The sequence below is a fragment of the Mustela nivalis genome (genome assembly GCF_964662115.1).
Source record: "Mustela nivalis genome assembly, chromosome: 3".
In the NCBI taxonomy this organism is placed as follows: Eukaryota; Metazoa; Chordata; class Mammalia; order Carnivora; family Mustelidae; genus Mustela; species Mustela nivalis.
In genome coordinates, this window is record NC_139022.1 from 153,903,225 (window position 1) to 153,930,891 (window position 27,667).

At 44.1% G+C, this 27,667-nt stretch overlaps 1 protein-coding gene across 2 annotated transcripts; it reads left to right on the top strand.

The window, feature by feature from the left end:
- SLC45A2 (solute carrier family 45 member 2) lies at positions 1-27,445 on the top strand (the record flags this gene model as incomplete). 2 transcript variants are annotated; one of them, XM_082724463.1, is made up of 8 exons in its annotated part: positions 96-529; positions 2,486-2,662; positions 16,447-16,772; positions 20,728-20,871; positions 21,538-21,661; positions 26,564-26,778; positions 26,882-26,980; positions 27,198-27,445. In XM_082724463.1, 8 exons carry the CDS (start codon positions 145-147, stop codon positions 27,417-27,419), a joined length of 1,692 nt encoding a protein of 563 aa, XP_082580589.1. In that variant the 3' UTR covers positions 27,420-27,445. The 2 variants fall into 2 exon arrangements, with proteins under 2 accessions (XP_082580588.1, XP_082580589.1); XM_082724462.1 differs by lacking the exon at positions 26,882-26,980 and having other exon boundaries at positions 1-529.
- Positions 27,446-27,667: the final 222 nt, after the last annotated feature.

The following is a 27,667-nucleotide window of genomic DNA, read 5'->3' on the forward strand; positions in this document are numbered from 1 at the left end:
ATGAAAAAATTTGAGCCCCTCCCCCAGCTCAACCATCTCTGTCGGCCACTCTGCCGGGCTCCATGTCAAACCCAGTCTGGGCCAGAAACCAGAGGGCCACACAGAAGGTGCTGGGCTTGTAGGCAGGTTCCTCACCCTGTGGCCATGGGTGGCAACATGGGGCAGCTTGGCGTTCAGACCTGTGAGTCCCTGGCCAAGGATAAACCCTTTGACCCCGTGGATCCACCCAAGAGACCCACAAGCAACCTCATCATGCACAGCATGGCCATGCTGGGCCGGGAGTTCTGCTACGCGGTGGAGGCGGCCTACGTGACCCCAGTCCTGCTCAGCGTGGGGCTGCCCAAGAGTTTGTACAGTATGGTGTGGCTGCTCAGCCCCGTCCTGGGCTTCCTGCTGCAGCCCGTGGTGGGATTAGCCAGCGACCACTGCCAGGCCAGCTGGGGCCGTCGGAGACCTTACATCCTCACCCTGGGCGTCATGATGCTCTTGGGCATGGCTCTGTACCTCAACGGGGACGCCGTGGTGACAGGTTAGTGCACCGCACCGGTGGGCAGGCAGGGGCAAGGGGCCCATGATGCAACTCAAGGGGAGGAGAAGTCCGATTTCTTTATGGAACGCTTCTTTAGAAATTGATTAGAACTGATTCTCTCCTAGGTTACAAGGAAATTCCACCTTGGAACCGCCCAAATTCCATGGCTTGGGGAGATCTTACTTTTAAAGACATCAGGATGCATTGCTGTTGTTTACTTGTTGTGAGGATTTAAAAATAGGAATCATTTTTTATCTCTTTTCTCAAATGAAATATTTTTACATGTTTATTAATTGCAGTGTGCTTTGAGGTTGTGCTTTAGTTAGTATTTTGTGAAATTAATCATCTGCTAAATGACTCTATGAATACTTATAATAAATTACCTATATGTCTAAGTAAGAGCTAATTCTGTTCATAGCTTTATGGAGAGTCTTTCAATGGGGCAGAGCATCAGCTCATCAGCTCCAGAAGACATTTTTGCACTGCAAATTCTGGGCAAAAACAAACCTGATGGTGAACACTTTTTCTTGACATTAATCAGCCACCAATTAATCAGTAACTGGGGATAGTACATAAAAAAGTTGCATTGAAAAAAGAATTGTTGAACTTAAAAATAGCACACATTTCAGGACCATTAACTCTCAGGCTAGCAGAATGGATCTGGTAATGAGGTGGATAATCAGCTATCGTGTATACATATTTAAAAGAGGGCATCAGCACATGAATGTAGGTTGTTTCTGCAAAATATTCACAAAAACCCCTGATAAGAATAGTTGCTTCTAGAGGGGACTACTGGAGGATTTCGGAAGTAAAAAGTGGAGTATAGGCTTATTTTTTTACTTATTGTTATACTGTAATCTTAAAAAATGTGCATATATTACACATTATTCCTAAGTGACACTGAAGGCAATAGGAGATCGGGGGAGAGAATTCTGGCATGTCCACAGAGAGAGTATCATTCAGCTGTTCAAAACTGTGCAGCTGTTCTCCATTAACTAAAATGCAAAGGTATTAGGAGAGTTATAGATGAGCGTGTCCAGCCTGATCCCATTAGTCAGTGCTCCTCCAAGATGGTCCTCAGACCTAGGGCATCAGCGTCCCCGGGGGGTGTAGAGATGCAGATGCCCAGCCCCAATTCAGTTCTACTAGAGACTCAGGGAGATTCATGGAGAATCACGGGAAATGGAGCCCAATAATCTGTCCAAGCTGTCCAAGTGATGATTAAGGATGTGGTTTGAGAGGCACTGCCTTAGGGCACAGGAATATACCTTTTTCTGTATGTGTGTAAGTACATAAAGGGAGATCTGAAGGATGACCATCGGTGGGAGCTGGGATGAACCATTTCCCCCAGCTTCTCTACATTATTGGAATGGTTTATAATAAGCATGTACAATTTTTTAAACAACTTTTAAAAATGAGATATGTTATAAAATTCATACAACTTGGTGCCTTTTAGTATATCCCAAGGTGGTCTAATCATCACCACTATCTAATTCCACCGTATCTTATGACCCCAAAAAGAAAACTAGTAGCCATTAGCAGCCACCACCCCCCATTCCCTCCTCCCCACCAGGCCTAAATAACTCTTCAATCTACTTCCTGTCTCTATAGATCTACCTTTATTTTTTAATTTATTTTTTACTTATTTTCAGTATAACAGTATCATTATTTTTGCACCACACTGAGTGCTCCATGCAATCCGTGCCCTCTATAATACCCACTACCTGGTACTCCGACCTCCCACCCCCACCCCTTCAAAACCCTCAGATTACCTTTTCCGGCATTCACGTGTATAATTTTATAACCTGAAAAAAATAACAAAGCCATTTTTATTTAGAAAAGCAAAGCAAAATGAAAGCAAAGGGAGAAAATTTAATGATAGGAATTTTGGTGGAAATAAAAATGCAAATCATTCCAAAGCAGAATTTAGGTGATGTATATTTATTTCCTTTTTAGGTTTGATTGCTGATCCAAGAAGGAAGCGGATTTGGGCCATAACCATCACCATGATAGGTGTAGTTGTCTTTGATTTTGCTGCTGACTTCATTGATGGGCCCATTAAAGCCTACTTATTTGATGTCTGCTCCCAGGAGGATAAGGAGAGGGGCCTCTACTACCATGCCCTCTTCACAGGTAGGGAATATTCCAGAAAGTCTCTCCTTAAGCTCCCCAGACAGGGAGGCACTTCCACGGAAGCCATTTCGTGTCTCTACACATCAGTTTTTGAATGAATGGATCTGTTGATGGAATGTTCCTATCACGCGGGCTCTGTCTTTCAGTACGTTTCTCTGAACAAATCAGCTTGTGACTGGGCTCTGGAGGTTTTGCAAAGGAAGTTTACAGAAGAGTTTTCTGAAGAACCATTTGTGGAGACATTTTCAACTGCAATGAAAAGGGGCCCTTGTGCACTTTACTTTTTCTTTTTCTTTCTTTCTTTTTTAATCAGTAATGTAGCAGCAGCATTACTTGGGGGCTTGTTAAAAATGCAGCTTCCTGGCCTCTCCTCCAGTTATTTTGATTCAGTGGGTTTGAGATGGGGTTCAAAGGTCTGCATTTTAAATGACTATCCTGGATGATTCTGCGGCAAGTGTGCTAAGAACCACAATTTAAAAATAAAAATAGAAACAAACCAAACAAATTTAAAAAAAAGAAGAAGAAGAAAAAGAAACCCACATGTTCTAGAGATTTCTTAGTTATATAAAGAGTTGGCATTTCCTCAACCTCCTGGTCTGAGAAAGGCCATGCCAGAAGGACCGTGAGGGGCTCTCTTTAGTTCTTGGGGCTGTTGTCAGCCTCCTTTGGTTACTGTTGGGTCATTTGTTTAGAACAAGGTTAGCAATGTTCAATATGCATTTATAGAGCACCAGTCGGGACTATGCTAGGACCCTGGGGAGGGGGTTTACATTAGATTACAGCATGATCCTGGCCTGGGAGGGTTTTCATATCCAGTTGAGTCCCTCTTATTTGATGTCTTTATGGCCCAGCCAATATATTTATTTTATGTTTTGATATGTTCTGTCAAAGCCCAGTCTTTGAAATACAATTACAGAGGTCATTGTATTTTAAAATGATAACTCCAGTTCACAGTGTTACCTGATCAAATTTATTTTAGGACTGTTCACAACCTCCCGTATATTCTAATTCAGTGTGTATTTATCTTTCTCTTTTACAAGATTTTGTAAACTACATTATTTATAAAAACATGAGAGTTTACTTCTGCACAGCATCTAACCCATTGCCTTGTTGACAGCAGGTACTTAGAAATGTTAGTTGCATAAAAGGAGACTCTTGGTTTCATACCCCAGCTTATATTTCCTGCAGTTTTCCATCAAGTTGATGGCAAATTGGATCAATCAGGTATGCTCATTTAGTACCTTATTTGGTCTCTGACTAACACTGAACTCTGAATCCCAGCCAACTGTCTCTGGTTATAGGGGGGATCCCTGAGGGTGTTTGGATAGTTCAAAGCAAGTTTTTCTTTTTCTTTTTTTTCCTCCTATTAGGAAAAAAATAAAACATCTTCCCCTTCTAAAATCGTACAGTGGGGCGCCTGGGTGGCTCAGTGGGTTAAGCCGCTGCCTTCGGCTCAGGTCATGATCTCGGGGTCCTGGGATCGAGTCCCGCATCGGGCTCTCTGCTCAGCAGGGAGCCTGCTTCCTCCTCTCTCTCTGCCTACTTGAGATCTCTCTGTGTCAAATAAATAAATAAATAAAATCTTTAAAAAAAAATAGTACAGTGAATTCTCACCTTGTTTAAAGCTTAGATTCTAAAGCTTATCACTTAGGCAGGATTATTGATAAGCATAGAGTCTATATTATTCATAAATATATCTCAGATCACACATAAAATTCAGTGTGCCTTATTTTGTGGGCACAGACCTGCATGGTGATGGGTAGATATAAAAATATCTGCAAAAACATCTCCTCTTTAATGTTTACTGCTGAACATGGGCTCAATGAATGGGACAGAAGATAGGGTCACCTGTATTATTTAAAATGTTACTCTCTCTCTCTCTCTCTGTCCCCCCTTCTGCTCAAAGTGTTAATAGTTGAACTCTATCCAGTTAAACATGTGTGACCCCGCCAAAGTGTCCTTGCTCTGAATGGAAGACCACACTGAAAAATGGAGTGAAAAATAACCAGCAATGCATTATCATACTGCTCTGTCTTTGCATATTATAGGCCAGACCTCAGTTCATTTACATGAACTTGACAAAGAGATGTCTATAGCATTCTGTGTAACTCAAGCATTTATGATAAAGGCACATTCAGGGTCAGAGCCTGTTGTAGTTTCGGAATGTAGATGTGTTTTGGAGGGGTGAGGTCCCGAGTTGACAACCAGGAAAGAATTCTCGAGACGTCTTTGATACAAAATGGTGGTTTTTCGTCAGGCAGGAGAGGAGGACAGAACCCGTGGACAGAAAGAGCTGCTGTACCTGGGATGTGAGGGGTGGTTGGTTATATACTTGGGAGCTGGGGCTAGGGAAAAAGAGAGGTTTCCAAAAGAAGTTTCATATGCTAAAGAGGACCCACAGGATACCTGAGGCCTTTGCCATCATCAAGTTCAGGTCCTTTTCCCCTCTAGTAAGGCATTAACATGAAGAGAGTTGGGAGGTTCCTGGAGGAATAGCACACAAATCCCACGGTGGGGCTTGGGGTGGGAGAAGGGGGGCGGCTGTTCCAGGGTGTCAGCTTGTGCTTTGTCCTTTGCTAGCCTTCTGCTCCCTCATCAAGCCTGTTTTGATTTTCATCATCAACAAGACCTTGGTCACCCAAGGAATCCAGTCATCTGAGTAAATTGAAATTCTTCTTATTTATTTCAGAGCTATTTATTCTATTATAGTCCAGGCCTAACAATTCCAAATGCTTTGCACTTAAGTGTCAAAGGCTTTGTTGCTAAAATATTTCCCAGCATATTTCTCACTTTTCTTTCTTTCTTTTTTTTTCTTTTTTTTTAAAGAGACTCCAGTGTTCCCCGGGGACATTTTTTTCCCTGGCTTCTGTCTCTTACCTTTAAAGGTAACTAACTCGAGCCTCCCACCATCGCTGACATGTGTGGTGGGTTTGGTGAATCCACCCTTGTCCTTCCACCTCTAGGGGCACATGGGTCTGTGGTACCCAGGTTCATTAGTAGAGAATTCCTTATTGTGTCAGAATGCTTCGAACTGAGCATGTATCTGCTAAGCCGAACCCGCCACCTTACTATCTTTAGCAGTTGGCTCCATCCTGCAATGGGTGGCTGGCATGAAACATGATGGGAAAAGTTGTCCTGATTCAAATCCCGGCCCCTCTTCTCAACTGAAGTATTTCTGAACTCTTGTTTCCTCACAGGGATGTTTGCACAATGTTTTGTTTTGATTTGTTTTGTTTTAAGAATTTATTTGATAGAGCAAGAGAGGACAAGCAGGGGGAGGGGCAGAGGAAGAAGGAGGAAACAAGACTCCCCGCTGAGCAGAGAGCCCAATCCCAGGATCCTGAGATCATGACCTCAGCCGAAGGCAGAAGCTTAACCAACTAAGCCACTCAGGCGTCCCCACATGTTAATTAATATGCTGCCAAATGCCCAGAGCGAGAGATTGTTTAAAAGGCTCAAACACCAAATGTCTATATTTAGTTCATTTCCTCTGTTCCCACTGGGCTTATAAAACCCATCAAAGTTTTATTTGTGGTAACTCAGAGAGGAACTTGCCCCATGTCCAAGGAACTTGTGGAGTACAACCTCTTTCAACTTTTCTGTTTTTCTTAATATCCCAAAGTATGCATACAAATGCTCAGGTTACAAATGATCTGATTAGAGTTAATTAAAAGCCAAGGAAAGAGTCTTAAAAATGAAGTTCAGGCAGGGGATCCTGTGAGTGAACCTCGCACGCGGGTAGAAAGCTGCTGTGTTTCGTGTTCGAGTGTGAGCGCTGTCTCCTTCATGAGTAACTGTCGCCTGAGTGGTTTTCTCGTGTCAGCTGGGTTCCCTTTGAAGTTTCCGTCCCTGGTGAACTTTCACATCTCCTCAGTCACTTAGCTCAGAAAGGATGTGGCCAGAGCACAAGGCAAGGACACAGGAATGACAGTTTTGTGGGCAACATGGGTTACTTAGAGCAAAGCAATTCATATCTCCAGATTGCTTTGTCTCCAAATTCTGTTCAAGTGCAAGCAGCGCAACCTCTCCAAGGATTTCCAAGGTGGGTTAGAGGATGTCTCCTTGGCTTCATCCCCGGCTTGAAAGCTCTTCCCACGGGTCCTCGCTATGTGACCCTCTGGGGTCACATAGCCCCTCCTCTGTGAGGTATTTAAAATCATTATCTGACTATTTTATTTATTTGTATGTTGCTTATTTTCTGACTCTCTAAGCAACGTATAAGCTTCCTGAGGGCAGGAACATTATCTTTCCTATTTGTTGCTTTAGCACCGGGACTTCGAATAGTCCTGGAATGTGCTCAAGAAGTATTGATGGGACAAATATTCTATTTTAGCATCCCCACTGTACCTCTGAGGAAGCTGTTGTTACTGAGAGGTAAAGTGATGAGCCCAAGGTCACACAGCTGGGTAGCAGTAGGCTGGACTAGGGGCAAAACCCCACCAACCTACCAACCAACTAGCCAACCAGACAGCCAGCCAACCAAAGGCATAGTTCAAACTTTTGTCCAGATTCCCCTAAAACCTGAGCTTCAGAAAAAGACTGTATGCATAGTTTATTCGGGAAAGGATTTCGGAGTGTGGGGGTGAGGGAAGGGTGGAGCAGAGCAGACCAACCATGAAGCACTGCAGAGTTGGCCTTTGCTCTAGGTGACCATCCTCCATTCTCTCCAGGACCCACTGGGGAGCCTAATGAAGTTCGTCTCAGAACTTTCTATTTGAGGGACCAAGAAGGGGGATGAATCCATTGGCTCCCATGTCCACTGGCCAAGGGTGGTCCCATGGGTGTTAACCTCACTTGTGCGAGTGCTGACCCCCGCCTAAGTGTGGGTTCCCTCAGGCAAGGCGCTGTCCAGATGCACCTGAGCCAAGGTGGCCAAAGTGGCTTACAACTGGTCCCTGCAGCAGCTGTTGGAGGAGGGGCTGGGGTGCTGAGGGGACCTGCTGAATCGCACAAGGGCTGTCCTAGCCAGTATGTGACTTCCAGTCCTGAGCCTTTTCTCTCTTAGCCTAGGTGCTTCATGCTACTTAGTCACCACTAGAAGACTTAAAGCATTTTGCAAAGTGCTCAGCGATTAACCTTACAGTGAACTGAGCTGTTGTAACCCAGAGCTAATATGTTAATTCTGCAGAGTTAAAGAAAACTCAAGGTAATCACAAATGGCTCCAGAACCAGGCCAACTAATTATCTGACCTTGCAGTCATTTCTAATCCCTAAGAAAAGAAACAAGAGTCAGGTTTTATGTGCCATGTCAGGGGATAAGAAGTTTCAGGAATCTTATCTGAACTAGGGTAGCAATAGTTAATGCCTATGTTCACATCAAGAAAATTGCCTTTGGGGGGATGATGAAGGTGAATACTTTTATGGGAACCATTATTGCATTAGACATACTAGCACATGTTAGCAACTTTTGACAGGAACGCAAATTGCAAATTCAGTGCATTTGACCTCTGGCAAATAGCCTATTCCAGTTCTCTGAATTTATGTCTTTAATGACATTACTGATGGAGAACAATAAGATTTCAACATTGCCTTACTGCACTTTCTTTTTTTTTTTTTGCCTATAGCATAGCTAATGCTCAGTAATGCAAAGCATTGGGTAAATCTTTATGTCTGAAATGGGTGTGAATCCCAGAACCCCCCCGCCAAATTAAATTAACTTAATCGCTCCTGTGTTGAGCCCCATTGTCCCAGGATGGTGAAAATTTAGTCTCGGTTTATAATGTTCTCCCAGGGCGCCTGGACGGCTCAGTCAGTTTAGTGTCCGCCTTCAGTTCAGGTCATAATCACAGGGTCCTGGGATCGAGTCCCAAGTCAGGCTCCTTGCTCAGTGGGAAGTCTGCTTCTCCCTCTCCTTCTCCCTCTCCCTCTCTCTCAAATAAATAAATAAAATAATAAAATCTTTAAAAAATAAAAAAAAAAGTATGTTCTCCCATCGCTTTCTCCAAGGTGGCTTCTAAGTTCTGGGGATTTAAAGTGCAAGGGTTTGGGGTAGTGAGTTCCTGGGTTTTGGGGTCTTCTGCTCGAGCTGGCATTTACTGAGATCTCTCCTGTCCCACTGCGTTTCCGCGCTCAAGGTGAAAGGGTCACAAATGAGTTAGTTATGTCTTCTTCTCCTCTGTGAGGCCCCTGTAGAACCGCAGGCTTCTGCGCTTCCTCCCTGCCGTTCTGCTCTTCCCTCCCCACACCAAGGTGAGCGGAACTCCGTGAGCAGCAAATGGCTCTGTGCTTCTTGCAGTACCCTCCTCAAAGTGCTGTTGTGAGGATTGTGTGAGTCAATAGACGTCAGGCACTTAGAACAGAGCCTCACACACACCATCTATCCTTAACCACACCAAACCATTTCTTCCTCGAGGTCTTATTATCTCCTTGGGGTCTGCCCAGGAAATGAGGCATTGGTCCCTTCTATTTGGGGATTCCCCCCAAGCTGCTTGGGTGTGGTTCTGCCCCCTCTCCCCTCCCCCAGTACCAGCTAGGCCCTAAGAGCAGGAGGCAGAACCACCACTGCCTAAGGGGTTCACCAGTACATGTGTACCCATCAACAATGCCTTGTTCTTGGATCACATTTTTTTTTTAAAGATTTTATTTATTTATTTGACACATTTTCTACCAAATCTTCCTTCTGTGCTTTTGGATCCTAAGGGCTTTTTAAACTCCAAAGCAAGAAGACACATTCTTGTTTCTCTGCTTTCTACTTTCATGTCCTTCCCCTATAACAATGATGAATCTTGGCTCAGCTTGAATGTAAAGGAAGAGCCCAGAGGGACAAAGACATCAGGAAATACCACGAAACCACAGGGAGGGGTGGGGGTGATGAAAACAATGGCCAACACTTTAAATATATTATCTCCCCATGTTTTTGGGAGAAAAGTTGCCTTGTAAATCTGAAGAAATGTCCAACTACTCATGTTTCCTGTCTTTGACCAGAGTACATATGTCTTCTTGGTTGATTTTCCTTTACTCTCAGCCTCCAAGAGGACAGGTTGTCTGTCTTACTCATTGCTGTGTCCCCAGGGCCTTCCACAGCTCTTGGAGAGTGGATGCTCCATCAATTTCTATTGATAACTGGGCCCAAGGACACACACACACACACACACACACACACAGTAGCTAATACCTATTTGTTAACTCTCCAGGATGGGGGTGTATATGTTGAGGGAATCTAGGAACCATATACCTAATTGAATACTTCCGTTGTTATTTTCTTAGCATGTAGAATAGAGTCAGAATCACTCTCTCATGAACTCCATGGGAATTTGGGGATTTTTAGTCTGATCTCTTGTTGAGGTGAAGTAGCGGGCAGAACACCGTTAGCTCTCTTGACTCGAGCTATTTTGCCGTCCGATCGTGGATCGTTAAGCCACATGTCTGAAGCAGAGGGGAAATTCCAGGTACATTGTAGATGCAGAGATCAACACAGACAGACTTTTTAGATTCCTTGACCTGAAAACTCCCCAGTTGCCCATTTTACCTAGTATAGTTGTGAGCTAAAGAGAAAGAACCCTGTTTCCATATGCTTGGACTTCTTCCAGGATGAGCCTTGTTCAAGTCGTATCGTTAATTAGGAAATGTAACATCTGCCCGTCAAGCCGTTCATTCTTCTGAGGCTGGCTGTGGTCTGCATGTGACAGCGAGGCCTGGTTCTGCAAAGGAGCCAGCTGGACCACTGTAAAGGCTCCTCATCGGACATTGGCTGATGTCCTCTAGATGTTCCAGCTTACGGTTTGGGTTTGGCCAATAACCTGGTGATTAATCCCAGAGGCCCCAATGAGACTGACGCTGATGAGGGAGCAGGAGGCTGGCTGAGGACAAAGCAAAAGCTGGCGCCTTGCACCCCCCCTTCATCCGCTCCCCTCCATATGTGTAACATCCCTCAGGCAGCCCTGACTGCCATGAACAATAAGCAAATAGTTAACTTGCAGAACTCACAATCCTGCTAGACAGGAGTCTCCCTTGGCTTACAAATGTTCTAAATCTCACTAACAAAGACGATTGATAGCAGGATTGTGACACCCCACCAAAAAGTCTCCCAACTATCTTAATGTTAATGACTGGTCTAAAGACAACATTGATCCAGCAGCAAGGGCAAGGCCTCCGGCAGGCCCGGAACATCCTGGCACCTTGTAGGCCCTCTTTAACATATGAAAACTCCACTGAAACCTCCCTTCCCCTCACCTTCCCCCAACAGCAGGGTACATAACCAACCACCCCTCACAACCCGGGGCGGCAGCTGCATCTCTGCCTGCCCACGGGCCCTGTCCCCGTGCTTTAATAAACCACCATTTTGCACCAATGACGTCTTAAGAATTCTTTCTTTAGTCGTCGGCTCCGAACCTCCTCACCACACCGAACCTGACTTAAGGTTCTGGGACTTCATCAACGCTGGCAGAGAAAGAAATGTTGTCTGGATGCTGATGTGGGAGTCAGTATTGGCCTTTGTTGCAGCTGACTTGGCTTTGTCTTGGAGACTGTCTTTGAAGATAAAATCCTTAGCTTAAGCAGAGGCAGCAGAAAGGAAAGCTTTCAGTGAATCCTTACAGCCCTCTGCTGGCCTTTGTCATATCTGAGGGTGTTTCTATCCAGAGTTTTAATACGGTGCCTACGGAGTAATTACCCCAATGGCCCACTCTTCCTTCAGGATACATTTTGTTGTAACATTTAACTACATCCTATAATAGCTTTGGAACAAACGAAACAGTTTTGCCTGATTTATTTTTTTCTCCCTCCCTAAGAAAAGAGAGGATCCAAAATTCTCTAAATTACTGGAAGCAGGTGTCTGAATTTTGCTCAACAAATTATTGAGGGAACTGACAGGGAAGATATAAAGAATGGTTTCCCCACGTTCCTGCGGGGTGTGTGTGTGTGTGTGTGTGTGTGTGTGTGTGTGTGTGTGTGATTAGCAAAAGAAAAAGTGTTAGGTTAGATATAAATCTGGTTAGCTTTCTACAGGGCAGTAAAACTATAACTCCCCTGTCATGTTTTGGGGGGTAATTCCTCTATCAGGCTACAAAAACATAATCAAATTGTAGAACCCTAATAATGTCTGCAAATTAATCTCAATTTTACACAACTGTCCATCATTGTACTTGGTCAGTTTTGCACTGTTGGTCAAATATCCTCTGACGACAAAATCCCGTTCCCTGAGAACATCAGGTAAGGGTGGAGCAGAGTTGGTTAGAACCTGCTCCCTGGGGGTGCCTGGCTGGCTCAGTCGTTAAGCCAGCTTAGATCATGGTCTCAGGGTCCTGGGATCAAGCCCCGCACTGGGCTCTCTGCTCAGCAGGGAGCCTGCTTCTTTTTCTTCCTGCTGCTTCCCCTGCTTTGTGCTCTCTTTCTCTCTCTCTCCCTCGCTCTGACAAATAAATAAATAAAAACAAAAAAAAAAAAAAAAAAAAAGAAAGAAAGAAAGAAACTGCTCTCTTACCCGCCTACGCAGAGTGATGTTTAGACTGGCCACACTGGCATCCCTGGGGAGCTTGGAAAGACCATACCCTGAATCTTTAAAACCAGAACCTGTGGTATAAATTCAGTGTTTGCCCTCAAAATGTATATGTGAGCCCCCTAAGCCGCAATGTGATAGGGACAGGAGGTGGCGCCTGTAGCAGGTGGTTAGGTCACGAGGCCTCCTGAGTGGGATTAGCGCATCTCACTAGATACCCCATCTGCTGACGCCACAGTCGCCACTACCCACACAGCCAACACAACTGGGAGAAATAACTCTTTGTTGTTTAGAAGCCACCCGGCTTCTGGCATTCTTGTTACATAAACCCAAACAGACCAAGGCACTCTGCATTTTAACAAGATGTCCATATGATCCACATGCAGATTAAGGTTTAAGAAGCACTGCTATAGACTGATTTTTTTTTTAATTTAATTTTATTTATTTGACAGACAGAGATCACAGGTAATCGGGCACTTACCATTGTTAAATCAGGCACTTTCCAGGTTTGGGATCCATTTTCCTTCCACTATACTTCCCACTTGCCCTGCTTGGTCAGTGGTAGGCCCAGTTCATCCCCCAGAAAGATCCCTGGATTCTAGTCACTGGGCAGATTGTCCCCCTGATGCAATAGTCCTCTCTCTCCCACTTCTGGGGAAGGCTTTGGAGTCAGGGTTTCTGGAACAAGTCTAGAGGGCCCTCGGTTTGGGTCCTGGTGCTGCCGTGTGTTGTCATGTTAGCAGTCACAAAACTCAAGCGAGGGAGTTTCACCACCCCCAGAAAGCACATGGTGCGGGGGCAGGGGGGCGGGCAGGGATTGAAATCCGGGAAAATTCCACATCCCTTCTTTCCGTTCTGTCCCCTGTCACTTAACCACTGGAAACCACTGGCTTTCAGATCGAATTCACCCAGACGAGTTTGGAACAGCCTTCTACCTCTAATATCTTTGATATACTGAACTCTTATGAACTTCATTGCTAATCAAGTGGAATCCTATAATAATTATTAATAATCAACATCATCTTGGTACTATTAACTAGGTGCCAGAAACAACTAAATTCTACAGAACTCCTCTATACTCTGAGTACCCAGGTCACAGTTTTAGCATCATTTTCTTTTATTTTTTTTTTTTTAAGATTTTCTTTATTTGAGAGAGAGAGAGAGAACAGGAGCAGGGAGAGGCGCAGAGGGAGAGGGAGAAGCAGGCTCTCCACTGAGCATGGAGCCCAATGTGGGGCTCGATCTCAGGATCCTGAGATCATGACCTGAGCCAAAGGCAGACACGTAACCAACTGAGCCACCCAGGTGCCCCTCTAGCATAATTTATTACAGTTTTTTTTTTCTTTAAAGATTTTATTTATTTATTTGACAGAGAGAAAGATCACAAGTAGGAAGAGGGGCAGACAGAAAGAAGGGGGAGAACAGGCAGAGGCTTAACCCACTGAGCCACCCAGGCCCCCAGTTTTTTTTTTTTTTTATTTTAAGTAGCTGTTTAGGGGCCTTTGGGCGGCTCAGTGGGTTAAGCCTCTGCCCTTGGCTCAGATAATGATCTCAGGGTCCTGAGATTGAGCCCCGAATCGGGCTCTTTCTGCTCAGCGGGGAGCCTGTTTTCCCCACTCTCTCTGCCTGCCTCTCTTCTACTTGTGATCTCTCTCTGTCAAATAAATAAATAAAATCTTTAAAAAAATAAATAAAGTAGCTGTTTACTCACCTGCTTCTTCCATTTTGCACTGCCTTCTGGGGAGGAATGGAAGGGGAGCTGTGTCTCCTTTACATCTGCATGCCCAGAAGTTCGGGCATCTATTTAATTATTTAGTGCTCAACAATATTTATTGAAGTACGCTAAGCCAGCAGACATCAAAATAGACTAGGAAACCTTCCAGTTATAGGACTCGATCCTTCTAGTCAATGCTGAACAAGAATTCATCATTAGATTTATGCCCATATATTTACATCCATAAAATAGACCCACCATTCTATTGCACATATAAATACTTCTAATACTTCTAAATGGGCAGGGGTCTTTTACTCTACATTTCCCTTGCTCGGTGGAATGGTAGCTGACAAGGGAAGAGGCATAAATGACAGGAGAACTAAATGACAATATGACAACTGTTGATCTGGTAACGAATGATGAACAGTTTCAAAAAAAGAACGTGTAAGTTTTCCATAGGATTACTTTAGATCAGAGGTTCTCAACCAGGCGTCATTTTGCCCCCCATGGGACATTAGGCAATGTCTGGATGCATTTTTGGTTATCAGGCTGGTGGAGGAGTTGTTACTGGCATCTGGTAGGGAGAGACCAGACATGCTGCAGACCACCCTGTAGGGACAGAACAGCTCTTCACAACCAAGAATCCTTCAGCCCCCAAGGTCCCGGGTGCTGAAATTGGGAAATCCTGATTTAGATAGACCCTCAAGTAGTGCTGGGAATTTAGTACATCTTAATTGGTTGATTGCTTGGCTCCGCCCAGGACCTCTGATACCCTGGGCGTCTCCACCACGAGATAAAGAGAGTCATTGTCTGATAATGATTCTGAGTCACCATGAGTCCCAGAGAGGCCCTCCAAATCACAGCCGGGTGTGGCTGGCTCAGTGGCCCCTCCTTCCTCTCACAGCCTGGGACCCACCATCCAGGTCAGGTCCCCACACGTGTCTTATCTGTTTATGGATATGACCGTCATCCACAGCTGGACCATGTATTCCTGTTGGCAGAAGACATGAACTTTTGACCTCATTGCACCCAGTCTGCCACTGTCTCTCATAGTTCTGTCTTATAATGCCTTGGCACTCAGGGCAGGACAACGATTCTTTATTTTTGAAATCCATTGGTTAACCGTTAAATAGTTGGTCGCCTGTAAATATCCTCTGTTGTAAATTGCAACTAACCAGAATGTAGCGTGACCAGAATCGCCCATTCTTCCACCATTTGAGATAAATTAGGAGTCATGGTATTTGACATTGATACTTGGGTTTCTGGGGTCAGGGTTTATGTTGGGTATTTAGGGTTAGACTTAGAGAATCCCTTAAATTCCCTTTTCTTCCTTGATTCCCTGGCTTGTGAGGGTACTGTCTTTATCTGGGAAATAAGATGGAGACTTCAGTGGCCCAAGAAAAATAAAGACAAAAACAAAGCTTTTCTGTCCAGGTGGCTCTCTGTGTTTGGGAAGGCATGATGGGCAGTTGACGTGGAAAGGTTGACAGGGTGATCGGCCCTACATAAATTTGTGACACAGGTAGGCGGTGTGTCTGGCATCCCTCTCCTTACTTCCCCCGGCACCCTCCCACGCCGAGAAGTGCCCCCCACCTCGCGTTTTTTAGAACCACTGACACCTGCCACCATCCGAAGAGCACTTAAAAACTACTTTGGCGCTGGGTAATACAGTGTCTTGCCCAGGTCAGGGGCTCTTGTGTTTCAAAATCCAGAAAGAATGAATCACTACTAATAGGATTTCAAATATTAGACCATTAGAGGGCAGGATTGATTTGGGGAAGTCCTTCCTCATTGTTCCTTAAATCACACTGTCTTTAGCAAAAGCAGGTAAAATGAGCAAAGGAAAAACTTCAAGTCAAAATCCCATCCTGTGAGAAGACAGTAAGATTTTTAAAATTCATATTTCACCTTTTGTTATTCACTAGAAAAAATTCCTTTATTTTCAAATAGAGGAAAGAAGGCAGAGTCCAAAGATGTTTGATCTTGGCAAACCTGCACCACACTAGGAAGCTTATTAACAGATAAATGCCAATACAAATAATTTTACTGCAGTCAGAGGTTGGTTTTCCCTAGGGCTCTTTAAGGGCAGGACTTTTAGTTCCGAAGCAGTTTAGAGTGTGCAGTTTAGAAAGGCCACAGGGTTTCTGATGGTGGCAATGCTTGTGTCTGGCACTAGTCCATTTTCCAATCAGTCCTGATTTAGATAGACCCTCAAATAGTGCTGGGAATTTAGTACATCTTTATTGGTTGATTGCTGCAGCTCAGCCCACGACCTCTGACACTCTGGGCATCTCCATGATGAGATAAAGAGAGTCATTATCTGATAAAGATCCTGCGGGACCATGAGTCCCAGAACAGCCCTGTGAATCACAGCCAAGTGGGGCTCTTCTATCATTACCCCCATGTTATGAGTGAGGAAGGCCAAGGGCACAGCAAGCACATGCCAGAACTAAGCTTAAACCCACGTTTTGTGGTTGCAGATGTCTTGGCCTCCTGCTGTGTTAACTCTATCATAACCAGGTACCTCTGCTGTGCTCAGGGAGCTTTCCCACGGAAGGGTGCGGGTCGCCGGACACCATGGAAAGAGAAGATGGTTTGCTAACTATGCTAACACAGATTTTTCTTGCTTTCTAGGTTTTGGAGGTGCCCTGGGTTACCTTTTGGGTGGCATCGACTGGGCTCATCTGGAGACAGGAAGAGCACTGGGCACAGAATTCCAGGTCATGTTCTTATTCTCCGCCTTGGTGCTCACTCTGTGTTTTATTATTCATCTCTGCAGTATCCCTGAAGCCCCACTTAGAGATGTCACAAAGGACATATCCCCACAGCAAGCCCCCCAGGACTTTGCATTGTCATCAGACAAAATGTACCAGTATGGGTCTATTGAGAAAGTCAAATTTGGTTCTGTAAACCCAGAACTGGCATTGCAGGGAGAAAAACACAAAAATTCTACTGGACAGGTAAGAGGCAAATTCTTTTTTTCCTTACTCAGGAAAAATATCCTTGGTCTTCCTCCTCCTTCTCCTCCTCCTTGGTCTTCCTCCTCCTTCTCCTCCTTCTCCACCTATTTGAGCATAGGTGTTCAAATCCTGCCTCTACCGCTTCTAGAACACATGACCTTGAGCCTTTACATTTCTGTAAAATGAGAAAGTCATTCTATTTACCTACAAGTGTTTTGTGCTGATTCTATGACATAAGCCATGCAAAACTTATTTAGATAGGTTCCTACCACATAGTAAGATGTTAGCTACAAGTGCCTATTATGAGCCAAGCAGAATGTTGAGCCCCTCACACACCAACAGGGAATAGACTTAATCTGTGCTCCAACAGAACTTTCATACGAGCTCAGTGAGTCTCTGTGAGTTCAACTTCTTTTGATGGGTTGGCCTATTTTCCAGGATTATTGGGTTGTTCAACTAAGATAAAGCATGTAAAGGTGCTTTTTAAGCTTTATATGACTATAAAAACATTATAGTCATTATTTAGTCAATACACTACTTTGGGTACCAAGTATGTACAGGGCATTACTAGGTATTTAGGGATCATGAAATTGACTAATCTGCTCCCTATGCTCAAAGACTTACAGTCCTAACAGGGGGCATAATAAGCCATTTATACCATTACTTACATTCCAAGGTGGAATATAACACTTCCCAAAATGAGGGTGGTGATGCAGTTGGAGAACTGGGACTAATTTTTTTTTCAACGGCAAGAGGAGGCCTGAATTATTTCAGGGTTCAAACTGGATCCTTCATAAAATTCATCTGCAGTTCCCCCATGCTATCATTGCTTACTTCAGCCTTTCAGTGGTCTCCTTTTGAGTGTGCGCTCATGAAGTTCTCCTGCCCACTCCTGACTCTGTGCATTTTTCACGTGTAAATCCACCACCACTCAACCTCCAGTTGACAAAGGTGCAGGATACATGCAGTAGTGCAACTCCCAAGGGTCCTGTGCCATGGAGAGGGCTTCTCCAAGGGAACTGATGAGTCCTAGAATAAGATGCCTTCTGAATGTTCCTTCTGAGTGGAAATACCCAAAGTGTTTGAATATTTACAATCCCAGCTTTTGCAGAAACACTAGACACAATTTGAAAGCTCTTATTTGTTTTTCGATGAAAGGAAAAGTTAGATTAACAATGAAAGTAGGATGAAAATTACATCTAAGTCAGAAGCATAACTTAGTATTTGGAAAGAGGATGAATACTTGCCGGCCACATTCACTTTTTAGAATTTTGCATTTTTGGAATGAAAAGAAGGAAAGGCATGAAACTTAGGCTATTGCTGTTTAAAGATTTTATTTCTTTACACTCAGCACGAGGCTTAAACCTACAACCCTGAGAACAAGAGTTGTGTGCTTTACCAACTGCACCAGCCAGGAACCCCTGTTTTTGGTTCTCTACCCTTAGCTTCTTCCTATGGTCAAATAAAAAGTAACAATCCTGCATTGAGTTTCTTTTTCAGGCAGCATTTATTTTGACAGTTACTATATTTTACATGCAAAAAGTTATTTTTCCTAATTCCAAAGGAATGTCTATGCTTTTTAAATACTGACTAGGTATGGTTGTCCCGAGTTATCTGAAGTTTCACTTTCCAAATTTCAGTTGCCTATGGTCAACCGCCATCTGGAAGCAGACGACCCTTTTGATTTATCATCAGAAGGTCAATAGTGGGGACGCCTGGGTGGCTCAGTGGGTTAAGCCTCTGCCTTTGGCTCAGGTCATGATCTCAGGGTCATGGGATCGAGCCCCGCATCAGGCTCTCTGCTCAGCGGGGAGCTTGCTTCCCCCCTCTCTCTGCCTGCTGCTCAGCCTTACTGTTGATCTCTCTCTCTCTCTCTCTCCCTCTGTCAAATAAATAAAATCTTTAAAAAAAAGGTCAATAATAATAGCCTAATGTATGTCATCCACCTCATTTCATCTCATTCCATAAAAGCCTTCTATCATCTCATGTCATCACAGGAAGAAGATGAAGAAGAACAGTTGGTGCAATACAATGATGTATTTTAGGAGGGAGAGATCACACTCACAACTTTTATTATAGTATATTATTGTAATTGTTCTATTTTGCTATTAGTTATTGTTGTTAATCTCCAACAGTGTCTAATTTATAAATTAAACCTTATCATTAGTATGTGTACATATGAAAAAACATAGTCTATCTAGGGTTTGATACTATAGGCTCTTTCAGGCATCCAGTGGGGGTCTTGGAAGGTATTCCCCATGGATATGAGTGGGAATGACTGTGTAAGATCATTTATTTATTTAACCTATAGGCAGACTATGCCAAGTAGGTTAAATACTAAAAAATTGACAAATTAAAAAAATCAATTTACATAACAAATCTACAATAAGTAAATGTATTTTTCCACAATAAATATTGAAGGGAAAGGCATTGTTATATGAAGTTAAGAGTTATAAAACAATATGTTGTTATAGTTAAAATAGAAATTCCCAGGAGACCACCTTATAAATAAACTAGCCAGGACTCAATTTCATTATGTCAAGACTCAGAACAAATAAAAATCTGACAAGAAAGACCTAATTCCCCACCATGATTGATGTTTATAGTCTCAGTGTCTTAATATTCCCAACATTTCTTTCTTCTGTTATAAAACAAGACGCCAAAAGCGCTTTTATTCTTTGTATTTCAAAACAGTTGTGTCAATAGTTCAACATTTCTCATTTTCTCAAGGTTTCTGATACAAAAACAAAAACAAAAACAGTGTAGCCTTTGGTTTCAACACAATTTAAGTCTAAATTAAAGAATGTGGATATGTGTATTCATTGTGTGTGTATATGTGTGTGTGTGTATATTCTATATTGTCTTCACCTCTGACTCCATAGAGGGATCATTTGCACGTGCTGGCTCATGGCAGGATCCAGAAAAAAATAAACTGGAAAGAGGGACCTGAGCAATAGCAGGGAGCTACTTGGCTCTCTGTATTAGTTTTCTGTTGCTACCTAGAAAATTTTAAGGAGCTTAAAATCGTATTTATTATGTCACAGTCCTGTAGGTCAGAGTTCTGGGTGGGCTCAACCAGGTTCTCTGCTTAGGGTGTCACAAGGCTGAAATCAAGTTGTTGATGGTAGTGCATTCTCATCTGGAGGCTCAACTGGGGAAGAATCAGCTTCCGAGCTCATTTAAGTAGAACCCAGCTCTTTGTGGTTGTAGGACTGAGGTGCTCCTTTTTTTTGCTGGCTGATGGCCAGGAGTCACTCTCTTCTCCTGGAGTTTACTCTAAGATCCCTTCCAATGATTCTCTTCCACCTTTAAAGCCAGTAACCCTTGTGCTTTGAAATTCTCTAACTTCCTCTTCTGCTCCCACCTACAGAAAATTCTCTGCTTTTTAAAGGACTCATGTGATCTGGTTAGAGTACCCAGATAATCTCCCTTTTGATTAACTCAAAGTCAAGAAATTAGTAACCTCAATTATATCTGCAAAATCCCTCTTCCATGTAATATAACATAATTATGGGGTAACACCAGGGGACAGAGTTCATGGGGCCATCTTAGAATTCAGTCTAACACACTTTCAGACTCAAGAAATCTAAGAATTATAATAATCCAAGGGCAAGCTTAGATCTGTGAGCTCTGTCCTGATGTAGTGGCTTTGTCATTCAAAGACAGGATGTTAGATATTTGTTCCATCTTGGCCCAAAGCAAGTTCCATTTGCAGTCCCTTTGCCCTTAAGTCTCCAAAGCTTTATTCAGGGCCTGAAAGTGCTCAGTATCCACACAGACTTAACAGAACACCTCCTATAAGACCTCTCCATGGAAACCTTGGTGCTGTGCCCAGAAAGTGTGATTCTGTGGGGATAATCGACAGACAAATGTGAAACACAGCTGTGTGCTCTGGCTTACACAGCTGGCTGCATGTCTGCCCTGAAGTTTACACCGGTTTCATGTTTTATTCCAGTCTAGGAAAGTGATGACCATGAAGTCACTGCTGAGGACGTTGGTGAACATGCCTCCCCACTACCGCTGCCTTTGCATCAGCCACTTCATTGGATGGACCGCCTTCCTGTCTAACATGCTCTTCTTCACAGATTTCATGGGCCAGGTAATAAACATGTCTCTGCAAAGACTCATTGACTTGCACATCACTCCCTTGTTCAGCACCTGTCGAGTTTCTTCTCGGCTCACCCCTAGGATGGGCACAGTGAGAGTATAAGAAAGAGTACCTTCAAAGAGCTGTCTTACAGACAGGAGCTGGAGACAATTTACTGCACCCAAGGCATCTCTATGGGACCAGCACTTGATCAAATACAGCAGACAGGGAAGAATCAGTGTGAGCTACAGCTGTCGTGGCAGGCTCAACAAAGGAGGTTTAGTATGATCCAGGCCTCGAAAGGTGAATAGGAGCTAGACAGAGAAGAGGGAGAAAGCATTCTAAGCAGGAATAGGAATGGCACATGTGGTGATGAGTCAGAAGCCTGCTGGTTTACCCGAAGAAGGGTGGCAGGGTTGCCTAAGTCAGGCAGGATCCAGGGGTTAGGCAGAAGGAAGGGTATTAATGATCCGGGGAAATGCTGCTTAGACTTGATGGCATTAGGACTTCCTGAAGGTCCTTGAGTAGAAGTGTAAGAGGAAGAGAGGGATAATATGCTCATGGGAGAGTGAGCTCTGTGTCCTGGGAAGCTGTACAGGGATGGAGAAGCAGAGCACTTAAAAGGGAGTCCCTACCACAGTGCATTTGTATCTCAACGTTCCCAAATCTCTCTTTCAGATTGTGTACCACGGGGATCCCTACAGTGCACACAACTCCACAGAGTTTCTCATCTACGAAAGAGGGGTTGAGGTTGGATGTTGGGGCTTGTGCATCAATGCCATGTTTTCCTCACTTTATTCTTGTAAGTCTCTTCCTCCTGAAAGTATCTTCTAGAGGCCTCTGGTCTAGCAGAATTTTGGATTTTATATTTATTTTCTGCTTTTTAAAATACCAGATCCTTGGGTTCCCTGGGTGGCATAGGCAGTTAGGCATCTGACTCTTGGTTTGGCATAGGTCGTAATCTTAGGGTCGTGAGATCGAACCCCATGTCAGGCTCCTTCTTCAGTGTGGGGTCTGCCTGGGATTTTCTCTCCTTCTCCCTCTGCCCCTCACACTCATGCTTGCTCTCTCTCTTTCAAATACATAAATCTATGAAATAAAATAAAATAATAAAATAAAATACCAGATTCTTGATAATTATATGGAGATCAGAAAATCTCTTCCCTTAGAAAGGACCACAAGATGTATTCTCTTTCCATACTGAATTCTATGTTACTTTCCTCATTGATTATTTTTTCCTTGGAGTTCATGGTTTCTTGATCAAAGTTCCCCGGAAAATAAAAGGAAACCTTGGAAACCAGATGGTGAACTGTAAGATGCACAAGGGCTAGAGTCCCAGCACTGAGTACTGATTAGCATCAGGTCTGTGTTCTGTTGGAGTTAGGTCTCTGGTGGAGCTTCACATATACACAAATACAGCTTATTAGATCTGTAGATGACAGAACATAGGAGGGATGGTTAATATGCTAGGTAACAGAACTAACATGCAAAATGACCTTAGCTCAGGTGGGGAGGAAGGTATGTTACAGGAGCACTGTTGCAGGATGGAGGATGACAACTTTCTTTCCCAGGTACCAGCTTTCCATGGGGACTGAGTCCATTAACCCCCACTTAGCCACATTTCATTTGTAAAGACACTGCACACAAAGAGATTCCTGTGATTGGTTTTATTTATTTATTTGTTTGTTTATTTATTTATTGTGTTTTTTCTTTAAAGATTTTATTTATCTAATTTATTTGAGAGAGAGAGAGCACTGGGGAAGGAGCAGAGGAAGAGATATAAGCAGACTCCAAGCTGAACACAGAGCCTGATGCAGGGCTCAACTCCAAGACCCCTCAGATGACCAGAGCTGAAATCAAGAGTCTATCGTTCAACAGACTGAGCCACCCAGGCACCCCTGTGATTGGTTTATTATTTTTAAAAATAGTTTTATTTAATTATTTGACAAAGATCACAAGGAGGCAGAGAGGCAGGCAGAGAGAGAGAGGAGGAAGCAGGCTCCCCGTGGAGCAGAGAGCCCTAAGCAGGGATCAATTCCAGAACCCTGAGATCATGACCTGAACAGAAGGCAGAGGCTTTAACCCACTGAGCCACCCAGGTGCCCCCCCCTGTGATTGGTTTTAAACAATCCCAAATTAATGTACTATAACCTTAGTCTCATTTGGTGCCTGCCAATGTATATGGACATCTCCAAGATCTGTATGCATTGAATTAAGTGAAATAATCTAGCCTATAAAATGTAATCAGGCCCCCCCTTTGGGTGGAAATTGGGCTACTACTAATAATGGAAGCTCCTCTTAGATTGTGGGGAGATAGCTGGCCCCCAACTCGAGCTCTAAGCTTTGGGCAGGCCCAAGGGACAGCAGGGTTATGGCCCGTTGTGGGAGAGGGGGAAGTATTGGAGGGTGATCCCTGTTACCATTCTCAGGGGCACTCATTCTGCCATTGAAGTGTGCTTCTTGAGTGGGGGCAAGAGAGGGAATGCTTATAGTGTCCCCTTGTCTGACTTCCAACTAGCCACAGCACAGCAGGAAACCTGCTTCAGGGTCAAAAATTCTCCTCAAAATATAGCACAATTGGGAAAAGTGCAATTGGGAAAAACATGTAAGGAATTCATGAGCCCAGTAATCATGAAAGAGTAAGCTTTATTATTTTAAAATTTATGATAACCAAATAATAGTGGCTTAAAACTTATATTTCCCCTCCCCACTCCCTACCTCCCACTCCCAGGGGGCATGAACGAAGAAAATCACAGGAGGAGGGTTTCAAGTACTTAAAATAGAATCAGAGAGTAATAGACTAAAAGGGTCTCTTCATTGCTCTCAGTTCTTTTGTGCTTTCAAGACGTGGGGAGACTATTTACTACACCCTCGTTCTTGTAAGAGGAGCCCACTTTTCCACAAGTAATACGCATTTTAGTTTTGTGTCAATACTTTTTTTTTTTTTAAGATTTTATTTAATTATATGACAGAGCACAAGTAAGCAGAAACAAGCAGACACAGAGAGGGGAAAGCAGGCTCCCTGCTGAGCAGAGATCCCGATGCGGGGCTCCATCCCAGGACCCTGAGATCATGACCTAAGCCAAAGGCAGAGGCTTAACCCACTGAGCCACCCAGTGGGTTGACACCCCTGTGTCAATATTTTTTTCTCAAGGAATCCCTATTAGGGACATTCCATGAATCTAGTCTTAGTTCCTCTATGAATTGCGTGGCATTTGAAGATTAAAATGCATGTTATTTTTAGGCCCTTTTGAGTTCAAAGTCCTGTGTACAATAAATTATTATTTGAATAGTTTCCCAAAGTTATATTAATCTATCAATCTATGGGATCCCTTTCACTTGAATTAGAACTAGATTTTATTTATAAATTACCAGCCAGCCCTTGAGGATCTTCAGGGGCTCTCTGTGACCATAAGACAAAGTCCAAGTCCTGAACCTGGTGTTCCAAGATTCTCAGGTTGGGTCCCGGTCACGCTTTGACCTCTCGCTCCCCGTTCAGATTCACTGCCCCTGAGGACTCACTCACTACACAGACTTTCTCAGCTCTGTGTTATTTCCTATTGCTTTTGGTTTCTCCTTCTCCAGATGCTCTCTCTAATTCCACATCTAGACAACTGCTAATTGCGCTTTTAGACTCAGGCCCAGTGGACCTTGTCTGTTAAATCTTCCAAGTTCTCTCCCCCTGCACTCCAGCCCACCCTGAGCAAAATCAGTCATGTCCTTCAGTTCCAGAGCACACCCGCTATCTTGGACTCATCATATAACATCAGATGTGGATCTAGAATTTCTATCCAGATGGAGTTTAGCAGGGCAATCTGGCTGTTGCGGTGGAGGATGAGGGATGGTATTTTCAAGTTCCTTTTGCATAGCGGGCATACTTAGATCCATGAAAATAGCAGTATTAAGTACTGAAATGTAGCCAAGTTTTCATATCCAACACTCCTACTCATAGCCGATGCTTAAATCTGTCATTTATCTCCAGTTGTAACGAGAGACACACCGTGAGGACATACCGTAACTCGGTATTAGACCCAGTGGAAGGCAAGTCAGCTTTACCCTTAAACTGACTGATTTCTTCTCATGGATAAAAGATTCTTTGCTTGGCTTCTAGTCTTTGTTCTGAAGTTGCTTATATTTCCCAATAGCTCTTTATGCTTCTTTGCCCTCCTCTTGGCTGGCCGACATACTGGATGAGAGCATTTCTCCAGTGAACACTGATGATGTCTTTTAGGTACTGAGACACCTAGATTACATTTTTTGTATAAATATAATCATTAAGCAAACAGAAGCTGACCTAGCTCTAGATGACTTTTTCTCTCCACCTTGACAACAGCCCCCTACGGATGATATGAACTGAGTAGAGGAAGCAATGGTGCCCACTTGTCATTTTCACATGTCCTTAGTAGAGGAAGCAATGGTGCCTACTTGTCAAGCTCTGACTTCCATGGGATGATCTGAAACAGGGTTTAGTTTCATAATTGAATCCAGTGTAATACAGATTAGGTTTCCTCTCTCTGTGATGCGAGTCCAACAGTTATTTGGTTAGATAGGGAGAATGTCATTCTTGAATAGACACACTCCAGGTCTTTGTCAGTCATCCCCTGGGTTCATATGTTCCAGTAGGATGGCCAGGAGAAAGACAGGGAGCCTATGGATGAGAAACAGCCACTTAAAACAGAGAGGCTGGAGGGTTTTTTGGGGATCTTCCTACCAAGGTGGAACACAGAATGAAACATTTTAAAGCAAAAAAATTTCAAATTTTTGGAATGAACTCTCCTACAGTACTTTTAGGAGCAAGCCAAATTTACTTGCTGGGAGGGGAACCTCCTTAAGAGATAACCATCTTGCGTGCCTGTATTTGTTGAAATAACAATACCCACCATTAATCATTAACTGGATGGTCTCTGCCTGCTGGGTGCAGGCTTTGGATCTCACTTGATCCTGACAACAACCACAAAGAGGGGTTTTACTAGTCCCGTTTGTTTGTTTGTTTGTCTTTTTATGTTTCTTTTGGATGAGCAAGTGAAGGGTTTTGACAAGTGAAGGGAATGGACTGATGGGGAGGGAGCCTACAATAGGGTGGCACTGGGTATAGTAAAGGACCCCTCCCCAAAGGAGAAGTGTTGGCAAGTCAGACAACCTGCCTGTCCATAGACAGAGAACATTCTTTGGCTTCCTTCTTAGGCATGCAGATGACATTCAAATGCGGGAGGGCGGTGGGGTGGGGGAGAGATTACTTGCATCATTCTTAAAATCTGATGGTTTCAGTTTCCTCCAACCTGACTTTGGGCCATGTGGCCAAGATGGGCCTGGATTGTTGTTTGTGTCCTGTTAGGCCAGACTCTGAATCAGAAGGACCCACGCTCCGCTCCTCCCACACCTTGCACCCCTGTCAGGCCCACAGTCCTATAGCCAAGGTGACCTTTCCCACCACCTCTTTGCATCCTGGCGCTATTCAGCTGCCTGGTCCTTACTTGTGGAAAAAGAAAATCAGCCTCGGGAGGCAATTTCCAGCCCTCTGTGTGCACTGATTCCAAAAGCCAGCTGTCTTGAAGCGCAGATAAGGAGGTTCTTTTGTTCCATATTCAGTATCAAAGGAAAACTCCTTAGAAAAAAAGTGTATTTGAAAAGAAAAGATTGTCTGAAATTACAAAATAATATGAGGAACTGCTCACCGTAATTTCTTTCTTTCTTCTCCCCACAGACCTTCAGAGACCTTTAGGATCCTACTTAGGGTTAAAGGGTCTTTATTTCCTGGGGTATTTTCTATTTGGCCTGGGGACAGGATTGATTGGACTTTTCCCGAACGTCTATTCCACCCTGACTATGTGTACCTTGTTTGGTGTGATGTCCAGCACTCTGTACACTGTGCCCTTCAGTCTCATTGCCAAGTACCATCGTGAGGAGCAGGATGAGAAGGTATGTCATAGAACCTCACCGGCAGGCCGGGGGGATGTGGGAGGGAAGGGGAAGGCTGAGCCAGACAATAAAGGTCTTGAAACAGCAACTCTAAAATGCCCAGCCAAATGTAATGATGGTCTGGCCAAAGCATGACCAAATTCCCAGCCCACACCCTATTCCTGACGTGGAAGCCCTGCGCCCCCGGAGAGCAGCAGAACAGGTACCATTACCCTCTGTTATCCGATTAGGAAAAGGGGGCTCAGGAATGCTGAGAAACCACCCCACCATCACACAGAGAAGAGGAAAGGGGAACCTGGGGATTCTGACAGTTGCCCCAATGTCCCCTGCAGCTGCAATATTTCTGGGCCCCCCATCCCAATGGCTGCCCTGAAGGACGGTTCATGTAGAGTAAGTGTGTTCCTGCATTTCCCTTGCAGAGACAGCAGGCCCCAGGATGGAGCCTGGACAGCGATGGGAGAGGGCAGGGCCTGGATTGCGCTGTCCTCACCTGCATGGTGCAGCTGGCTCAGATCCTGGTCGGAGGTGGCCTGGGCTTCTTGGTCAACAAGGCTGGGAGCGTCATTGTGGTGATCACGGCCTCTGCAGTGTCGCTGATCGGCTGCTGTTTTGTGGCTCTCTTTGTTAGATACGTGGACTAGGTCAATAAACATTGTCCCTACCCTCAGACACTGGAAAGTCCATGGCAGGAAATCAATCTCTTTCTTTGGCTCTACAGTTTTGGGGTTTGCCTGTTGGACGCCCTGTGTTATGACATCAGCGTCAGTGGTCTGCCCACATCTCACTTTCTGCCAGCTCTCTGCACAAGTTTCCAGATTTCAGGCATTATTCATCTTAGAAAAGACTGGGATCGGGGCACCTGGGTGGCTCAGTGGGTTGAGCCTCTGCC